This window comes from Rhodotorula paludigena (genome assembly GCF_050403205.1).
Source record: "Rhodotorula paludigena JCM10292 DNA, Rt_paludigena_JCM10292v1_ctg79, whole genome shotgun sequence".
Lineage (NCBI taxonomy): Eukaryota > Fungi > Basidiomycota > Microbotryomycetes > Sporidiobolales > Sporidiobolaceae > Rhodotorula > Rhodotorula paludigena.
Genome location: NW_027481379.1, coordinates 42,091 through 58,060, shown reverse-complemented (window position 1 = coordinate 58,060; position 15,970 = coordinate 42,091). Strand labels below are relative to the sequence as shown.

The window sequence follows — 15,970 nt, the reverse complement described above, 5'->3', positions numbered from 1 at the left end:
AAGCTGCGCATGCGAGGGGGACTGCGGGGGGTACTACTGCTGATGCAATGGGCGGGCTAACGAAGAGAGAGGCTGAGAGTGTCTGTAAGAGTGTCATGTGTTCACCTGGAACTGGAGGTTGATTGCGTTGACCCATTGTAGCGAGTCTTTGCGCGCCTTGGCCTTGTCGACGCCGGGGCACTGCAGGTAGCAGATGGCCTTGTCGCCGACCTTGAGGCGAATCACTGCGAGAATTGCGAGTCAGCGAGATCACGGCAAAGTGACGAGTGAGACGCACTGTCGCCGGCAGCACCGAAGAAACTCGCTGGCGGTTCGCTGCGAGGGGTACCAGCGCCGAGCGGCTGCGAGCTATTGAGGCGGAGGACGGTGTAGAGCTCGACGGGCGAATTGGGATCTTGGTCGAGAGGGGGAGGAGGAGCCTTGACGAGGACGAGCAGGTCGGTGCAGAGCAGGCCGATCTGCGAGCGCAAATGCCGCATGAGTGACGCCGCGATGAACGCAGGGGGATCGGACATACGAGGCTCATGTGCTTGTTCTCCTGCAGGAGCGTATGGAGCTCTGCCGTCTCGGCGGCGGGCTTTTCGCTCGTAGGACGGTTCGGATCCGGCAACGGCGGTTCAGTCTGCACGACCGAGCGCTTGACTGCGCGAACGAGAGTCTGCAAGTTCGGCGTCAGTAAGGCTGAAGCGATGAGCAGTGTTGACAGGCGTCAAAGGACGTACGAGATTGCCACTGCGGAGCAGAGTACGGTGCGGTTGGACGAGCGGCGATCTGAACCGCGTGACGAGGCGGTTCTGCCAGTGCACGAGTTGCGCGCGACCCTCGTTCTCACGCTTGCTCTCGTTGAGGGTGACGGCGACTTCGTCCATCTCCCGCACGGCGCGCGCGATGACCTGGTGCGGGTCGTCCGGCTCGGCGAGGGCGTCCTGCGCCAGCGGCGACGAAGTCACAGGCGCAGCGTCGACAGGAAAGAGCTCCGGCGTGGCCGAGAGGAGCGTTTCCAAGAGGAGACGGTATCGGGGGATGCGTTGAATCGGGAGCAGGAGGTACGACTCGAGCGAGATTTGCGAGTGCGACGGATGCGCTCGACAGCGCTTCAGAAGCACAAGAGATCAGACAAGAGTCTTCTGTCGAAGATCGCGAGTACGCACCTTCAGCCACGACTTGATGCGCTTCTTCTGGCTCGACGAGAGCGTCGAAGGAAGGCCAGCCGTCGCGTCGAACGCATTCAACGAGCCGAGCGCGGGCGATGAGCCGGACGCGCTAGTCGAGGTGTTGCTGCGCGAGCGACCGCTCGTCTTGGCCCACGTCTGGATGCGGGCGAGAGCGTCGTCGAAGCTGTTGATGTACGACGAGTAGATCCTGCGAGCACGCGGAGTAAGCGATCGCACAACGCTGATCTTTGGCGAACGGACTGACTTCATGAAAGACGCGTGCTGCACGAACACGTCGCCGATGTGGCCAGCGACGACGACCGAGTCTCCGCCTGCCCGGTTGGCCGCGAGCAGGTCGGGCAGCAGTACCTTACGGTGGAAGTCGCGGATGGCCTCCTGCATTTTGTGACGACAGAATGAGTCAGTGCGCTGCCGACGAATCGGGTGAGCGGGAACGACGTACGATATTGCCGAAGACAGCTCGCCGCTCCACCGAAGGCAACACCGTGTCCTTCCTTCCGCCATTCGCGCTGCCACTCACCGGCACGCTCGCGCTTGCAACGTAGATTCCGCAGAGCTCCTCGAGACCACGAAGGTAGGACTGCTCCGTCTGGACAATCTCGTTGAGAACCGCCTCGCGCTTGACCGGGTCGTCGACCGCGGGCTTCTTTGCCGTGTCAGCAGGTGACGGCTCGGAAGGATCGGGCAAGTCCGTATCGTACGACTGCGAGACGCGGAACGACGAGCTTCGGTACATCGATCCGGCTGTCGAGCTGCCGGCCGACGGCAGGCGACGCGTGCTCTGAGCGCGGCGCATAGCGTTCGCGGGCGAAGCAGGACGCGCCGCGGAGTTACTGTCACCGGGCGAGAGTGCGCCGAGGGAAGGCGAGTGCCGCAGCGGCGGAGGCGCGAAGGCGGAAGAATCGACGGGCGGTACAGGCTGAAGAGACGGGTCTGATGCGGGCGAGAGATCGTCGAGGTCGCGCAGATAGGCGAGAATAGACTGAAGCGCGTTCGAGTAGTTTTGCGGCGCTTTGCTCGGAGCGGATGGGCCGCGAGGCGAAGGAGGCGCCACGAATGCGTCGAGGAGGAGGAAAGATCGGCGCTTCGAGACAGGTGCCGTTCGGTCGCCGTGGAGCGCCATACTGCCCTCCACAGCAGAGTTCCTTGTCGATCCGAAGCGCCTCTTGCCCTTCTTACCGACCGAGCCAAACATCCTGCCGCCGCCGCGCTCCGCGTCCGACTCTTCGCCGCGCGTGACCGGCTGCGAGAACGTCCTCGACTCGGCTTCGAGAGCGCCGGGGCGCAGAGGCGGAGGCGGGACGAGCGGCGGCTTCGAAGCGTTCGAGCCGGACCGCAAGCGCGAGGCGCTGACCTTCTTCAGCAAGCGGCCCCACTTGCGCTTTTCCCTCTTCTCGCCCGTCGCCGCGGCGCTCTCGCTCCCGCTTAAGGCCGGGGACGGACCGAGCGGAGGCGACATCGGCGGCGACATGGGCGGAGAGACGGCAGGCGACATGAGCGGGCTCGCTGTGACGCTCGCCTGGACGCTGCCGGACGCGTGACGGTCGCGACCCGACGAGACAGACGCTTTGAACGCTTCGACGAGGTCGACTTGCGAGGGCGGGCTCGAGAAGGCGTTGTAGATGGGCGTAGCCGAAGTCGAGCGGAAGAATGGCGCAGGTGACGCGAGTGGCGGCGACGTGACGAGCGCCGCAGAGTCGGGCGAGAGCGATGTCGGCATCGGGCGAGGCGAGGGAGCGAGTGAGGCTGGCGTGAGGTGAGGCGATGGCGCGAGCGACGGCCTGCGCGAGACGGGCACGCTGGCAGGCGCGAGTGCGGGCGAAGGAGTCGGCAGCGCATCGGCAAGCGGTGCGCACAGAAGCGGCCGAATGACGCTCTGGAACTGCCAGTGGAACGGATTGCCGTCGACGAGGAGCGTCTCGAGCGCTCCCAGCCGCGCCAGCCACGCCGGGAGTGCCTTGAGGCGGTTATTGCGCAGCGCGAGTGTGTGAAGTCGGCCCAGCGAGGCAAGCGACGATGGGAGAGTCGTGAGATTGCACTCGTCGGCCAGGAGCAGAGCGAGGGCGGGCAGGGTGCCAAGGAAGACAGGCAGAGTACCCGTGGCGAAGGAGTTGCCTGAGAGATTGAGCTCCTCGAGGAAGACGCACGCCGCGATGGCGGACGGCACCTCCGACAAACCACACGAGCCGAGGTCGAGGACGACGAGGCCGTGCAGGAGCGTGGGGATGGCGAGGGTGAGGAGCGGGGCGATCTCGAACGGCGTCGTGCAGCGTGAGAGGATGAGGTGCGTCGTCGCTGCACGAATCAAACAATCAGCGTCTCGACGTTCATAAGATTGTGGGCGATGGAAACGCACCCGGCGGCAGCTCCTTCCGATCGATCGCCTTCCCGCTCCAATCGACCACATCTTCGACCACGGGCTCGACATCCGCGCCTGCGTTCATTCCGATGCCGAGACCCAGCCAAGCAGGCTCGTCGTGACCCCAGAGGCTCGAGGCCGTCCCGCCCGCCTGAGCCTTCTCAATCGCCGGCGAAGGCAGCACCAGACTGCTCTCCTGGCTCGAGGGCGCCTCCAGCGAACTGAAGGCGCCGTGTCCTCCCGCGAACGCCGGCATCGGCACTTGTGGCGCACGCGAGCCGCGCAGCGCCGGTCTAGGCAGCCCAAACGACTCGTCCTCGTCGTCTTCGTCGTCCTCCGTCGCGTCAACGTCGGTTGTCTCGACAAAGTCGGTCGTCTCGCCGTATGCAAATCCATGCGGGTACGGGAACGACTCGCCGTCCGTCGTCATCCCACCAGGGCTCATGAGCTGATCCAGGCTCGGCTGCCCGCGCAGGATGGGCGCGCGACTCGCGCCGGCAGGAATGGATAGAAGGGACGGTTGGCGCTCTGCGAGTGGCGAATTCGAGTAGAGCGACGAGGCACCGCTCGCTTCACGTGCGCGGAGGCCGGCTGAGCGGCGCGGACGGGGTGCAGGCGCGAGATTCTGGGTCTCCAGGCGAAGCGGGAGGGCGGGTACGGGCGAAGGGGCTTGTTCGGTCGCGCGACTGCCGCTTGAAGCGGGGCGCACGGTGGATGAAGGGAGCACGAGTGTGCGGTCGTCTGTCGTCGGAGCCGCGGTTGCGGTAGGCGGAGCCAGCTCGCCCCACTCTGTCGGCGGCGCAAGCTGCGAGTGCGCCGACAGCGGAGGAAGCGGACTGGGCAGGCTCTGCGCGTAGGCGGACAGGCGTGCGAGCTCGCGCGCAAACTCGCCTTCGCCGTCGAAGCTCGGACGGGCGGAGGAAGGCGGGAGCTGTGATGCGAAGGAAGGGGGAAAGCCGATCCCGAGACCGGCGAGAGTCTCAGCCTGCGCAGGAGTGGGGAGCGAAGGCGGGGCAAGGGACGCCGGTTCCAGGCGCAAAGGGACTGCTGGCGCGCGCTTTGATGAAGCGAACGGCGGCGCGTCCTCGCCGGCGCTCATTTGGCTCGGGACCGCCGGACTCGCCTGCGACGACGAGCTTGGCGACGTGTAGCTCGCCGTTGTCGCGGGCGTGGCGGTCAGCCAGTCGAAACCACTGCCGTTCGCCATGTCGTCGGCAGTCGAGAACCCGCCGCTCGAGGCGCGCGTCCAGCTCGAACCATTCGCAAGCGAAGACGGCGTGTAGACGGCGCTACTCGCCCGCGAGGACGAAGGCGTGCGCGGAGCGCTCAGCGTCGTCGAGAGAGGCGGGCGGGCGCGGGGTTGCGCGAGACTCGACGGTGCAGGCTCGACCTCTGGCGGGACGGGCGTGGCGGGCGATGGCGCACTCGGCTCTTCCGCCGCCTCGGCGAGAAGAGCGCCCGTGTGTCCGATGCTCGCTACACTGCTGCGATTCGCGATGCTCGGGAGCGAAGACGACGCGGCGCTGCTCGCACGACTGCGCGGGCTGGTCGCGCGCGAGAGCGATGTTTCATCGGTGTAGGCGGACGAGATGCGCGTTGAGGGCGGGCGAGCGGCGCTTTTGGCAGGTAGGGGCGGTCGGGGCCGCGCGCGCACGGGCGAGTCGGCAAGCGCGGCGAGTGCGGCGGAGCTGAGTGTGCGACTCGAGGCGGGTGGAGGAGCCGGCGTGGGCGAGGTGGAGCGCGAGACCGAGGGTGTCGACAGCAGTGGCGAGTCGACAGCGGAAGGAGGGCGGGTGTAGCTCGGAGCACTCGGAATAGACGCATCGGACGTAGTGGAAGTCCGGTTCGACGAGGAGGCACGCGTCGCTGAAGCGGGACGAAGCGCTCCCAGCTCGCCCTGCGCGTCCTGAGTGACACTGAAAGGCACAGGGCTCGTCTCGTGCTGCCCCTGCACCGCGGCGAGGCTGGGTCTCCTCTGCGGCGTGCTCCTGCCCGCAGCTGCGCAGTCTCCATCCTCGCTGGCCTGCCGCTCGACCGCCGCGATGCGTGCGCGGACACTGCTCCCACCTGCAGGCCCTTTGCTCAGCGCTGCACTGTGTACGCCCGTCTGCTCTGCCGAGGGTGCGTGCGCGTCGAGGGATGGATCGTCGCTGAGCGGGGCGGTGCGGGCGGCGAAGCGCGAGTGCGCGAACAAGTCGGGCTGCTGCTCGTCCAGCGGCGCATGTACGCTCGCAGTGGAGCTCCTCGGCTCGCTCATGCGGCGCTCAGAGCCGGCTGCGGCAAGCACAGACGGCGACGGACGTCCGAAAGCTGATGAGACGCGGGTCTGCGGTTCTGCGCACAGAAGGTGTCAGTATAGGCCGGACAGCGTCCAGCGAGAGCTGTGTCACAAGCTCGTGTACTGACTGGTCGGGTTCGAGGTCGATGCGATTCACGTGAAGAGCGAAGAGGCGAGAGCAGGAGACGGACGGCAACCGGCAACATCGCGGTGGCCTTCCCTGGCGCTTTTCGGGGTCACGCGGGCTTTTCGTGAACCCAGTGAACCCATCGGTAGCAGTGTAGCGAAAATGGAGCTCCGCATCGACGCGCTCACCTCTTCGTGCTACTGCTTCCGCTTCCGCTTCCCGCAACGCCCTTCGACTCTCGATCTCTTTCCATCCCGAATGATCTGACTCAGACGCGATAGTCTGGAGAAGGCGGAAGAGACGAAAGAGAGCCTGTTGGCAGAGGTCTACGAAGTACAACGACGAAAGGGAGCACGCCCACGAAGAACAGAACGGGCGCGCTCAATACGGGCTCGAGACCGACGGAGACGAAGAGAAGGGTGAACTCGGGAACAAAAGCAAGACCAAGAAGTGCGCAAGTCGGAACCTCCGTAGTGGGGCTGCGCATCAGCCAGCGTTGACGCTCTCGACGCTGCCCATGCTGCTCCTCCGCCTCCGCACATTCCTCCCGCCGATCCCGCCCTTGCCCACCAGCCCGCCGGGCGCATTCGCAGGGTTGAATCCTCTCCCCGACGCGCCCGCCGCCGCTGCAGGCGTTCCCGCGCCAGTCGACGAAGCGGTCGAGGACGAGCCAGACGTCGACCCAGCTGCGGCGTCGCGCTTGCCCAGCACTCGCTGCGGTAGCTTGGTCGGGCTCCCTGGCGGCGCTGCCGCAGCTGCAGCACCCCCTGCGCCGGCGCGGGTCGTCCGTCGCGGGTATCGTCCGCCGCCGCTACTGCTCCCGGCGGCTGCGTCCGCGCCGCTGCCGCCCCCGCCCGATGCAGCCGCCGCCTCGAGCACCGTCTGCAGGTTCTTCGCGCCTTTGCTCCGCGCCATTCCCGCCGTGGGTGCGGCCGTACCCGCCGCTGTCGCAGCGGAAGAGGCGGGCGCAGCCTGTCGTCCGCGCAAGCCGACGCCGGTTCCGATGCGATCCACGATGCGGTTGTCGGCGAGGGCGGAGAGCGGCCGCGCAATGCGCGAGGTGCGCGAAGCCCGCGTGGATTGCGGTTGCTGCTGCTGCGGCGCGGCTGGCACGGCAGGGCGGGAGGAAGAGGAAGCGGAAGTCGAGGCGCCGTTCGAAGTGACAGCGGCGGGTGCGTCGTACTGCAGGCGTTTCTTCGGGCTGTTGGCGCCGACGAGCGCCAGCGGGTCGTCGTCATCGTCGTCGTCCGCTCCTTCCGCCGCATCGAGCAAAACCCCCTTGCCCTTGCCCTCTGCCGCGCCGCCCGTGCTCGTGCGCTTCTTCGGACTCGTGAGCACGACGCCCTCCATCCGCTCCTCCTCCGCCTCGGCCGCCGCCTCGGCCTCGAGCCTCGCCCGCTCCGCCGGCTCGACCTCCTCCGGCTGCGCGACCGCATGCCGCGACCTTCCCGGCGTCTTGCGCGGCTGGCCGGGCACGGCCGCGCCGCCGCCGCGACGGGGCGTGACGGGCGGGTGCGGGTGCGCGCCGGGCGTCGTGGGCGGGTGAGCGCGCGAGGCCGCCAGCTCCGCCTCGTTCGGGGGCGTGATCGGGCGCTTCTCCTCTGCGCCCTCGCCTGCAGCCGCAGATGTACCCGCAGTCGGAGCAGCAGCGGCTGGCCGGCTCGCGGCGGCGAGTGCAGCGCCGGCGAGGCCCTGCTGCGAGGCGAGTTCGGCGCGGAGCTCGTCCTGCGCAGCCCAGCGAACCCACTCGAGCTGGTTCTCGTACAGGAAGTGCTGCTGCGGGCCGACACACGAGCCGGGGCGCATGAGGCGCATGAAGCCGATCGCTGTGGAGTGTTCTTCAGGTCAGCGTGTCTGACAAGGCGAACACGTAGAGAGAGGCAACCGACCCTCGTCTGCGGTGAAGCCGTGCTTGTAGATGAGGTAAGCGCCAATCAGCGTGCCCGTGCGCCCCAGGCCGGCCTTGCAGTGCACAGCAACGGCGCCGCCGGCCGAGATGACGCGGTCCGAGAGGTCGATGAAGCGGCGGCACATGTCGAGTGTCGGGTTGGTGCCGTCGTCAAAGTACATCTCGACGTGGTCGATGCCGCGAGAGGTGAAGTGTGTAGAATCGTACAGCTTCTTGTTGAGGCTGCACGGAGGACGGGCGAGTCAGAATAAGCTCACGCACACAGCCAACTCAACTGTCATGAGACAGGTCAGACGGCGGCGATAGTTTCCACTGACCGCACGACGACCTTGACGCCCTTGGTCTCAAACTCCTCGAGCACGTTCCTAAACGCGCGACTAATCTTGCCGCCCGCGCCCTTCTTCGGGCTCGCCGCCACCGCCCCTCCAGGCGCCGTCTCCCTCCCCGTCCACCCAGCCTCGACGGGGCTCGCAAACGCGACAAAGCCCGGCGTGAGCCAGTTCCAGTCGCCCGTCTCGACCTTTTCGGCGTTCTCGTACGCGGCGAGGTCGAAGGACGAGAGGTCGAGGAGCTGGTGCGAGAGCGCGCGCGAGACGCCGTAGAGGATGGATTGTGGGTGCAGGTGGTAGTCGGCGCGTGAGTAGCCGGCGTCGCGGTAGGGTTGCTGCGGTCGATGGCAGGCGGGAGTTAGCGAATGAAGAGCCGAAAGGCCTTGCGTGGCGGACACGCACCAACTCCAGACAGCTGAGAGGGTGCAGCACATCGGGCACCGACCACCGCATCACAACCATCTGTTCCGCGACGGAGAGCAGAGTCAGCGGGTTTGGGCGATCTCGAGCTCGTTCGGCGCAAGCGCAGCCGTTTCGGGCTGTGGGACAACACGCTGACTCACCGCATACAGGGCCATAAGCAGCGCGGCGTTGACCTTCTTGTCGGGTTCGTCGGAAGAGTAGAGGAAGATGCGCTGGTGGGCGTGCTGCGGGTCGCTCAGGAGCGAGTGCAGGTGCAGGCAGAAGCGGCTGCGGATGGTGTCGAGCGTCACGAGTACGCGTTCACGTGGTTGGAAGTGACGGTGCAGCCGGCACAGGCGCAGACAGGTCAAAAGGAGGGCGATCGGGACGAGGTGGGGAACGAGGTCAATTCGGCTGTCTCGGCGCGTGGGCAGGGCACGACGAGTGCACGCACTAGAGACACCCGACATTGAGCGGCCCGTAGTCCTGGTAGAAGCTCAGGTAGACGAGCTGGTCGTCGACGGTGAACCAGTGCACCCCCTCCTCGGCGCCCTCGTCGCCTGCCACCCCTGCCGCCGCGGGCTTGCCCGGCGTGAGCGCGTTGAGGACTTCTGCCCTCGGTGCAGGGGACTGGAAGTAGGTGAATGCGAGGCGCGGGCCGAACGAGCAGATGGGACCCGAGGGTTTGAGGTCGTCGGCGGCGGCGAGTGCGGCAGCAGGGTGGACGGCGGGGTGACCGTCCATGGGCGGGAGAGCAGTGCTCGGCCCGGCAGCGGCGTCGTCGAGGATCGAGTCGCCGTCCTGATCGGTGAGGGACGATGCGCCCGACGGCGAGAGCGAGCGCGCGCGCTGGTCGAGCGGGGCGGTGCCTGCGGGAGAGTGGGCCATGGCAGGCGGGCTGCAGGCGCTCGCGGAGTCGCTCGCGTGAGCTCGAGGCGGAGGGAGCGCGGCAGAACGAGACAGAGAGACGTTCGCAAGTTGTCATCCAACTTGACCCGCGACGCCGCCAGCAACGCTCGAGGCGAGTCTGCCAGGGTGCTTTCATGGGCAGTAAACATCTCGTCGACCCTGGTACCGAGTCTCCCGCCCTGGCGTGCTTGTCGCGTCGCAGCCGGCCTCCCTCCCGCTTATCCTCATCAGAGCATACACCCGCAGCCCGCCCGATCGCTCAGTGGGCCAGACGAGGGGCTCTTTACTCTCTGCTTGCTGCTCTGTGTCGGACGGAGACTTGTCCGGCTGTTTCACGCTGAGGCTTAGACTCCATGCCCCTCCTCGGTGCAGCTCGCTTCCCTTTTGACAGGCTGTCATGCTGTCTGCCTTCGCCGAACTCCTTTGCACTGATGCTGCACGATCAAGCTCGCTATTCTCGCGGTCCCATGAGTAGACAAAACGGACACGCAAAAGAGTGGAGAGAATTGCATGATGGTCTCGCACACACACAAAACGTATTTCATCCAAATACACATCGCCCTGGTGTAGTGTTCGCGCCCACAGAACAGCTCTAGCGGCATTCCACTCGTCTAACGATACAAACCCTGGAAAGGAGGAAAAAGAACCCTGCGCCCATACCCGACCTCCTCGCCGAGAAGGACCGGTCACCGCTTGAAGTACCAGATTTCGGCGTACCGGAACAGCGTGTACGTGATGATGCTCACGCCCGCCGAGACCTCGAAGCCTGTCATGCGAGACCGCAGGCCCGTCAGCGTTCGATCCAGCAGCAAAGGCCGGACGAGAGCAAGAAACGCACCGAGGTCGCCGCCGTACTCGCTGTCCGGCATGGTGACGGCCTTGGCGATTGGCCCCACGTACCAGGTAGCCGCCATGCTCTGTGACAGTCGCGGTCAGCGGTAATTCATCAGGGCAGAAGAAGAAGTGAAACTCACCGGGACGACGACGCCGATGGTGCAAGCGATCGAGGCAACGCACGCGACGCCGACGGGGAGCTTCGAGTAGTCCGTCACGTCGTCCCAGTTGGTCTCGCCTACGACGTCGATCAGGGGGAGGGTGAGCGGCAGGCTCGGTCAGGAGCACGCGGAGCGGGAGCGAGGGACGCACGACCGAGCGGGCCGTTCTTGCGGCGGAACCAGAAGATCTCGATAAAGACGATCGAGGCGAGGAAGGCGGTGTAGTAGGCGAGGATGGCCGACTGCGAAGCGGAAGAGAGTGGAAGCAGCAGGAGTCGGGAAGGTCAGTTTGGGTGGGCTAAGCAGACGGAACGTCCCAGCTTCGTCGGCAGTTCCAAGAGAACAGTGACGCACGAAGTTGCCGACAATCTCGGAGAGGTGCTCGCGGCCGACCAGGGCGCACACGAGGATGATGATGGCGCACTGCACGGACACGATCGGAGGTCAGCTCCGCTCTCCTTCCTGTCGAGTCGCACTGCCTTCAAGGATAGTCGCACTCACCAGCGTCACAAAGAAGACACGCGGGATGCGCATCAGCCACGGGTGGATCGACTGCACGCACAGCGCGCCTACCCACCGCAACTTCGTCAGCACCGATCGACTCGTACAATTCGTTCGTGCGGAGTGAACGCACCGGAGTAGAGGTTGGGCACGTTGGCGCTGACAGTGCTGAAGGCGAGCAGGACAAGGAGGAAGCGGCCAAAGTTGGCGGTCGCGCCCGAGACGTTGGTCGTGAGGATGTGGCCGACGACTGTTATGTGCGCAGACAGGCAGGTCAGACGCTGTTGTGTTTGACCGAACTGCCGTCCGGCACCGCGCACTGCGGCATGCGACGGGAGGAGAAAGCGAAACGCACCACCGCCGAGCGAGCCCTCCTCGAACGCCTGGACGTAGTCGCTCTTGCTCAGAGCCAAAAAGGTCGCACTGAGCGTGCAAGTGAAGGTGATGGGGATGTACATCCCGATGAAGGACGAGCCCCAAGTGAGCCATGCGGGCGTGTCGACGGGGAGGGACATGTTGTAGTCGGCCGCAATCGAGGTCCAGCCACTGCCGACCGAGAACACTGCAAGATGGAGACAGTCAGACTTGCCGACGTAGTGCGAGAGCGGCCGCAGAGCGACTCGAAGCTGCCTCTGACGAAGGGAAACTGCGAGACGCACTGATGCCGAAGAAGCTGAGGACGTCGCCGCGAAGCGCCTTGCCCGTGTCCATCGATTCGGTCAACCGGTGCACGTCGTAGTCGCCCTTGCTGCCGAGGCCGAAGACGATGAAGTAGATGATGAGGCAGCCGATCCAAGCCCAGCGCTCCCAGTAGTGCACGAGCTTGAAGCCCCACAGCGCGAGGAGGTACACGACGAGCGTGAGGACGACGATGCCGACGGCGAGGGAGCAACCGTGGATCGCGCGCAGGGCTTGGGCGCCGGCGATGGCGGTCGAGACGCCGTAGCAGATTTGGCAGATGGCGTTAAGGAGGGACATGAAGGCCGTGCCGCTGTAGCATCGTGACTGCGTCAGCACGACGGGAGCGATCAAAGGGTAAGGGAACGCGGCGTACGGCCAGCCGCCGGCGAAACGAGCAGCAGCCATGGTGCGCAGGCCGGTCTTCGGCCCGATGGTCGCCATGGTCGCGGAGACGCAGCATCCGAGTGCGACGCCGCAGTAGATGACAGCGAGCGACGTGTGGTAATCGAGAGTGTAGTACTGATTGGTGCAGTGGCGGTTCAGCCACGCGAGCGGGAGCAGGACGAGCCGCGACGGCAACAACGACGTACCAAGCTGCCGAGGAAGCCGGTCGCGCAGCACGAGAACGAGAAGTTGACGGAGAACCAGAAGAACATCTGAAAGCCGGAGAGGAGCGGTCAGCCGGAGCGAGTTCGTCGCGATAGAGACGGCGAGTCGGTCCCACCTGGCGCATGGCGATCCGCCAGAGCGGCAGCTTTTGACGCGCAGTCCAGCGTCAGCATGACTGTCGTGCCGCTGAGCAGTAGCCACGAGAGCACACCTGTTCCCGCTGGTCTTCGGGCACGCGCTCGAGCGACCGCGTCTCGACGCCGACGGTCTTGAGATACTTGCTCAAGCGCACGAACGGGCCCTTGTTCTCGCTGACGATCTCGTCGCGCGCGACGACGAGGCTCGGGGCAGAGCTCGACTCGCCCTCGTCCTTGGGCAGCGACGCGGCCTTCTCCTCATCCGAGGCGGCAAGCTCGGACGAGGGACTGCGCCCAGTGGTGGCGAGGAAGGCGGGGTGGCTCATCGTGGCTCTGTGCAGCGAGGCTCGCTGAGCGTCTCGACGCAGTGGGCACTGGCGTGGGTAGCAGGACAGAAGGAGGGGAAGGGAGAGAAGCGAGGGCGAGGAAAAGCCGCAATGCGGAGAGGCAGAGAGCTCGGAGTTGCACCTCGCGGTTCGGACTCGGATGCTGCCAAATTTGGGCGTTTCCCCCTCAATCCCCTCATTGCTGTCGCTTGATTTGGCCGATACGCGCCAATCCGTCGGAGTCCTCGAGCACAGGCCCGTGCAGAGGGGAGGGCGGGTGACCCTATCGTCTGCGCCCCTCGCGGTGTGCGCTCCCCACGCCCGCACGCGTGGGTCCTGCTCGGCCTCCCTGCCCGCTTCCGAGGGCGCCAGTCGCAGAACCTGGCCTTCTCAGGCGCGCCTGGCCGTCTGCGGAGATGGCCACCTCATCTGACGGTGGGCTGCTGTGCACTGGACAATAGTCGCTCTCCCTTGAGAAAGTGCATGCAAAGTGGTCGATTTTGCTGTTCATTCTGCGTCGGGCCCGTCTCCTCATTGGATTCAGCACCACCACCTCTTCATCGACGTCGCCCTCCTCGTGCTCACACGGACTCACGAGATGCGATGACCCCGCAAACGTCGCACTGTCCTCGAGCGTCATACGACTGCCTGCTCAGGTCGATGCTCTCCCTCTTGGCAAGCGACGTCCTGTTCGTCTTGCCGAAACCTGCTCGTCTTGCTCTCGTCACCCCCTACCTAGCCACCCCTCCCTCCCCCTCCCCATCACCTTCGACCACACTCTTCCTCCTCCCTCCTCCTCCTCCTCCCCCTGGCCCCAAACTCCGCCCGAGCAGCCCCCCCAAGCCCAGCCCGCCGCCGCCGCTCACCCTCCTTGCAAGCTTGCTCTTCCCCGCCCCCGCCGCCGCCGCCGGAGCAGAAGCAGAAGCAGGGTAACTCGAGAGCGCCGAGCCCGGCCGCCGCTCGAGAAGAAGCGAGGGCGTCGCGCGCCCGTCCCCGTCCCCGTCCCCGTTCCTGTCCGCCGTGCTCCGCGAGAATGCAGAAGAAGAAGAGGCAGAAGCGCTCGAGACGCTTCTTCGCGCCGCCCCGGTACCGCCGCTGCTGCGAGTTGGTGCCGCGACCGAGCGTGACAGTCCGAGCGAGCCGTACGCCGCCGCCGCCGTCGAGCTTGAAGTGGAAGACGACGTGGAAGTGCGACGGCGCGCGGCGTCTGCCGCGGAAGACGTCGTGGGGCCGGAACTTCGCCCTAGCGACGACGCAGGGCGCGACGACGTCCGTCCCGCGTGCGCCTGCGCATGTGCTGCCGCGGAGCTCGTCGGCGTCGGCGACCGCGACGGGTAGCTCGGGACCGGGACCGGCGGCGGCGGGGGCGGCGGGGGCATGCGCGGAAGAGGCGACGCCGCCCTCGCCGCCGCCGTCCCAGTCGGGGCAGGACGCGCACCGCCCGCCCGGCTCGCCGGCCGCGCGGCACCCGAAGCGGCGATCGAAGCGCGCAGCGCGGCGCGCGAAGAGGGGCGCGTCGACTCCCGCTCGCCTGCGAGGCGGCTCGGCGGCCGACTGCTGCCCAGTGTGCCCAGGCCCGCACGGACCGTCGCGCTCCGCGGCGGGGGCGGCGGGGGCGAGGAGGCGAGGATGGTCGAGCGCGGGATGGCGCTCGCGCGTCTCGCGTCGAGGCGGTGCGTGAGGGCGCGCGCGCGCGAAGTCAGGTGCTGCATGTCGCGGATCATGGTTGCCGTGTCGGAGCGCGGGATCGCGGCGGGGGCTGGACGCGAGGAGGAGAAGGTGCGGAGTGAGGGCGACTGCGGGAGGCGCGAGGGGCGCTTGGTCGGCGACGACGAGGACGACGCGGACGAGAGGGTCGGCGTCGAGGGCGAGCTCGTCAGCCCGCCGCGGCTGCTGAGCTGCGCCGTGCGTGTCGAGCGCGCGAGCACGGCCGCCGCACCCGCACTGCTGAGCGGGGCCTTGAACGCCGCGGGGCTGGGCGCTGCCATGCCTGACGCGCGCGAGGGCGGGCGCCGCGCGATCTTGGACGGCGAGGGCGAGGGTGAGGGCGAGAGCGCGCGCGACGCGGGGAGCGGGGTCGGGTTCGTGAGCGAGATGGAGGGAGAGTCGCTGGGCGGGGTGGACGGGCGGTGCGAGGGCGGGGTGGCGGTAGGGTCGTCGCCGTCGCCCGCGACGGTCGTCGCGGGTGTAGAGGCAGTGGGTGAGTCAGGGGCAGAAGAGGACGACGGCGCGAGCGGGGACGGTGCGCGGGAAGAAGATGAAGGTGCCGCTGCCGCAGCGAGTTGTGCGCGCGTGATGCCCAACTCTTCGTTGACGTCCCTCAGCTCGTCCTTGAGGCGCTGCACCTCCTCGTCGAGCTGGGCCTTTGCGACGAGCTCCTCCTCGAGGAGGGCGATGCGCTCGAGGGCCTTGTTGAAGCGGGCGTCGAGGTCCTGGAGGGACGAGTCCTTGGCGCGCTCGCTCTTTTCGAGGTCGTCGTTGTCGAGCTCCATGTCGCGCAGCTGGGCGCGGAGGGCCTTTTCGGCGGAGCGGAGCGTCTCGAGCTCGCGCTGCATGTGCGACATGGTGGCCGTGTGGTCGCGGAGCGCGGTCGTGTACTTTGTCTGCGTGAGGGAATGTGATTGTCGTGAGTCTTGCGAGTGCACGTAGACTGTGCGCCTCGCTGCGCCGACGCACCTTCCACTCGTCTGCGGCGGTGCGGTGCTGGTCCAAGTCGGAGCGGAGGGCCGTCTCTGCGCGCTCCATGCGCTCGAGCTCGTGCTCGAGTTCGCGCTGGAGGTCGTGGCTCGAGTCGGTAAAGTCGCGGATGTCGGCCTCTGCGGCGTCGAGCTGGGCCTGGAGGGCGGCGCAGCGGGCCTTGAGCGCGGTGGGCGAGTCGGGGTCGCTGCGGGTGGGGGCGGGGCGTGAGTGTGGTCCGGGTCCCTGTGTCCTGCGCAGGGCGGGGACGCACTCGTCTGGGTCGGGCATGGCTGCGGGTACGGTTGGGTGCAGTTGTGCGTGTTGAGGGAAGCAAGCGATGGCGGGTGGAGGAGCGAGTGTGGAGCGAGCTTCAGGCGGATGAGCCGGAGTCTCTGCAGTCTCGTGAGCAGCACTCTGTGTCCTTCGAGTGCGCGGGTGCGAGTGCGAGGGGAGCCAGAGTGTGGGACGACGAGGCGGTGCACCGACGAGGAGGAGCGCTCCTCTCCCGGCCACTACAGTAAGGTTCGAGTTGGGCCAAGTAAAGCACGGCAGAC

General features: G+C 66.8%; 4 protein-coding genes across 4 annotated transcripts; all 4 read right to left on the bottom strand.

Annotated features, from left to right (window-relative positions):
* Positions 1–93: 93 nt before the first annotated feature.
* JCM10292_005536 (uncharacterized protein) lies at positions 94–5,791 on the bottom strand (the record flags this gene model as incomplete). The annotated part of the gene is made up of 8 exons (XM_076652530.1): positions 94–224; positions 278–458; positions 518–658; positions 723–1,094; positions 1,152–1,362; positions 1,420–1,550; positions 1,618–3,470; positions 3,532–5,791. 8 exons carry the CDS (start codon positions 5,789–5,791, stop codon positions 94–96), a joined length of 5,280 nt encoding a protein of 1,759 aa, XP_076501929.1.
* A 634-nt stretch (positions 5,792–6,425) lies between these two features.
* On the bottom strand, positions 6,426–9,467 carry CDC14 (phosphoprotein phosphatase CDC14; the record flags this gene model as incomplete). Its single annotated transcript, XM_076652529.1, has 6 exons — positions 6,426–7,765; positions 7,829–8,070; positions 8,166–8,512; positions 8,580–8,639; positions 8,741–8,867; positions 9,034–9,467. The coding sequence occupies 6 exons, from the start codon at positions 9,465–9,467 to the stop codon at positions 6,426–6,428; spliced, it is 2,550 nt and encodes an 849-aa protein (XP_076501928.1).
* Positions 9,468–10,174: 707 nt separating this feature from the next.
* Positions 10,175–12,737, bottom strand: JCM10292_005534 (purine-cytosine permease family protein; the record flags this gene model as incomplete). Its single annotated transcript, XM_076652528.1, has 12 exons — positions 10,175–10,254; positions 10,327–10,405; positions 10,463–10,560; positions 10,635–10,725; positions 10,838–10,906; positions 10,985–11,052; positions 11,118–11,234; positions 11,340–11,546; positions 11,644–11,975; positions 12,039–12,184; positions 12,256–12,321; positions 12,486–12,737. 12 exons carry the CDS (start codon positions 12,735–12,737, stop codon positions 10,175–10,177), a joined length of 1,605 nt encoding a protein of 534 aa, XP_076501927.1.
* A 731-nt stretch (positions 12,738–13,468) lies between these two features.
* JCM10292_005533 (uncharacterized protein) lies at positions 13,469–15,704 on the bottom strand (the record flags this gene model as incomplete). The annotated part of the gene is made up of 3 exons (XM_076652527.1): positions 13,469–15,340; positions 15,414–15,621; positions 15,688–15,704. The coding sequence occupies 3 exons, from the start codon at positions 15,702–15,704 to the stop codon at positions 13,469–13,471; spliced, it is 2,097 nt and encodes a 698-aa protein (XP_076501926.1).
* Between the last annotated feature and the right edge of the window lie 266 nt (positions 15,705–15,970).